At 66.9% G+C, this 1,944-nt stretch overlaps 1 protein-coding gene across 1 annotated transcript in view; it reads right to left on the reverse strand.

Moving 5' to 3' along the window:
- UBALD2 (UBA like domain containing 2) overlaps positions 1–1,118 on the reverse strand; it is a 4,631-nt gene extending 3,513 nt beyond the window's left edge. The window contains exons 1-2 of the mRNA XM_007454313.1: positions 999–1,118; positions 549–611 (exon numbers count right to left, since the gene is read on the reverse strand). Of these exons, the coding sequence (XP_007454375.1) occupies positions 549–611; positions 999–1,118 (183 nt within the window). The remainder of the gene's footprint in view (positions 1–548; positions 612–998) is intronic.
- Between the last annotated feature and the right edge of the window lie 826 nt (positions 1,119–1,944).

A 1,944-nucleotide genomic window follows, 5' to 3' on the forward strand; every position in this document is an offset into this window, starting at 1 on the left:
CTGGGTAGAGCCCAGCTCCCAGGCCAGGGTGAATTTATCCCTTTCCTGTTCTCTGCAGAGCTGGGTTGTCTGGATGGGGGGCTGCCACTCCAACAGCAAGACGGGTGCTCCATATAGACAGACATTCCAGGTCTCAGTCCCCTCGGGGCCCTTCACTCGGCCCGGGTTCCCCCGACGTCTAGTTGTCGTTCGAGCCCCCCTCCCCACTCCCTGCCAGCCGGCCACTCCGCCGGCCACCCTCGCCGCCCTCCTAGCCCCTGGCCCAGGGGGAGCACCGAGCACAAGGCCTCCGGTCGAACTACAGCAGCCCAGGAGGCCTGACCGCAAAGTTGGGCGAGTCAGCCGGCCCTGGGAGCCGCTCTTTCCTGGAAGACATTTTGGCTCTTTGTTTACATCGCGGCTCGGCGCTCCCCGGCAACATGGCTGTCACCGTCGGCGCCTGACAGCGGCCCCCGGCCCGCGCCCTCGGCCGCCTGGGTGGGCTGCGGCCGCGGCGAGGCCGGCCCTCCAGCCCGCCGGCCCTCCCGTCGGAGCCCGGCCACACTTACCATCTGGTGGTGGTGGTGGCTGTTGGGAATGTTGGTTTCTTGGAAAAACGTGCTCAGGGCGGTCTGCGGACAAACATAGCGGCAGGGCGGCGGTTAACGGGGACGGGGCAGGAAGCCCACCGGCCGGCCCTGCCCCACCGGCCGGGCTCACCCGCAGTGTCCGCGGCGCCGCGCTCGGGCCGCCGGGCCCGACCCCTCGGCCAGCCGGCCCGAGTCGCTCGAGGGGGCGTCCCCGGGCCGCGCGCGGAGGTACAGGGCGGCAGGGCCCCGCGCCCCACGCGAGACCACGAGGTCGCTGAGCGCCTGACGGGGCGATATAAATAGAGCTTCCCTCCCCCCACCCCCTTCCGTGGCGCGCGGCTGGGCGCCCCGGCCTGCACCCCTGCCCCAGTGCCGGCGGCCGGGGAGCGGGGCCGGCCGGCAGCACTCGCTAGCTCGGCCCGCACGCACCTCGAACTGCCAGTGGGCCGCCTGCAGGAGCTGCTTCGCCTGGTCGGCCGCGCAGCCTGCGGCCAGCACGAACTGGTTGATCATAACCTGGTGCCGCAACTCATCCATGTTCACCGACATGGCTCCGGCCGGCGCCCCCTCCCGGGATCGGCGGCCGCGGGAGGCCGGCCGCCCTCGGCTCGCGCTCGCCGCCGCCCGCGGCCTCCGGACCCTCGCCCGCCCCGCCGCCCGCCGGGCGAGTGTTGTGGTCCGGCTCGCGCGGCCGGCCGACACCACAAACAACAGTGCGGGGCGGGGCCGTGTGTCCCAACGTTCGGGGGCCGCGAGCCGCCGCCGCTGATTGGCCCGCGCCGCTCGGCCGGCGTCCGGCTCTCTGGCAGACGTTCGATTCGAATCCTGCGGCCTCCGGGCCCGCACTGTTTCTCTTTCTGCCTGGCCGCGCCCATTGGCGGACGTCGGCGCCGTGGGGCTCCCCAGCATTGGCCGGACGCTGTGTTTTGGCTCGTCCTGGCTCATGATTGGCCACGGTCCGGCGTCTGGGGAGGAGCCGCGCACGCTGATTGGTCTCCCTTGGACCTGTTTGAACTCAACTTGAAAACCTTGAGTGCCTGCTGATTGGCCGAGGCCCCTCTGTTTGCTGTTGTAGGCTTGGGGGTGGTGCAGCCAAGTTCATTCATTACTTCATTGAAACTGAACATGCTCAGCTGGAAAAGCAAGACAGAGTGGCTTTGACTCACTTCCTCTGAAAGATGTGGTCATCTCGAGAAACAGAATGATCAAAATAGAAAACAGAGCCTTTGCAGCTGCTCAACTCTCAAAATTGTTTATTTTTTTAAAACTTTCAAGCTGCTCTACTTTTTTTTTCAGCTTTTTATTGAAATGTAACGTACCCCCTTCATGCCTCCTTCCAGCCACTACCCACCCCAAGAGCCCAACAGTCTTTCCC

The sequence above is a fragment of the Lipotes vexillifer genome, unplaced genomic scaffold (genome assembly GCF_000442215.2).
Source record: "Lipotes vexillifer unplaced genomic scaffold, Lipotes_vexillifer_v1.1 scaffold518, whole genome shotgun sequence".
Taxonomy (NCBI): Eukaryota; Metazoa; Chordata; class Mammalia; order Artiodactyla; family Lipotidae; genus Lipotes; species Lipotes vexillifer.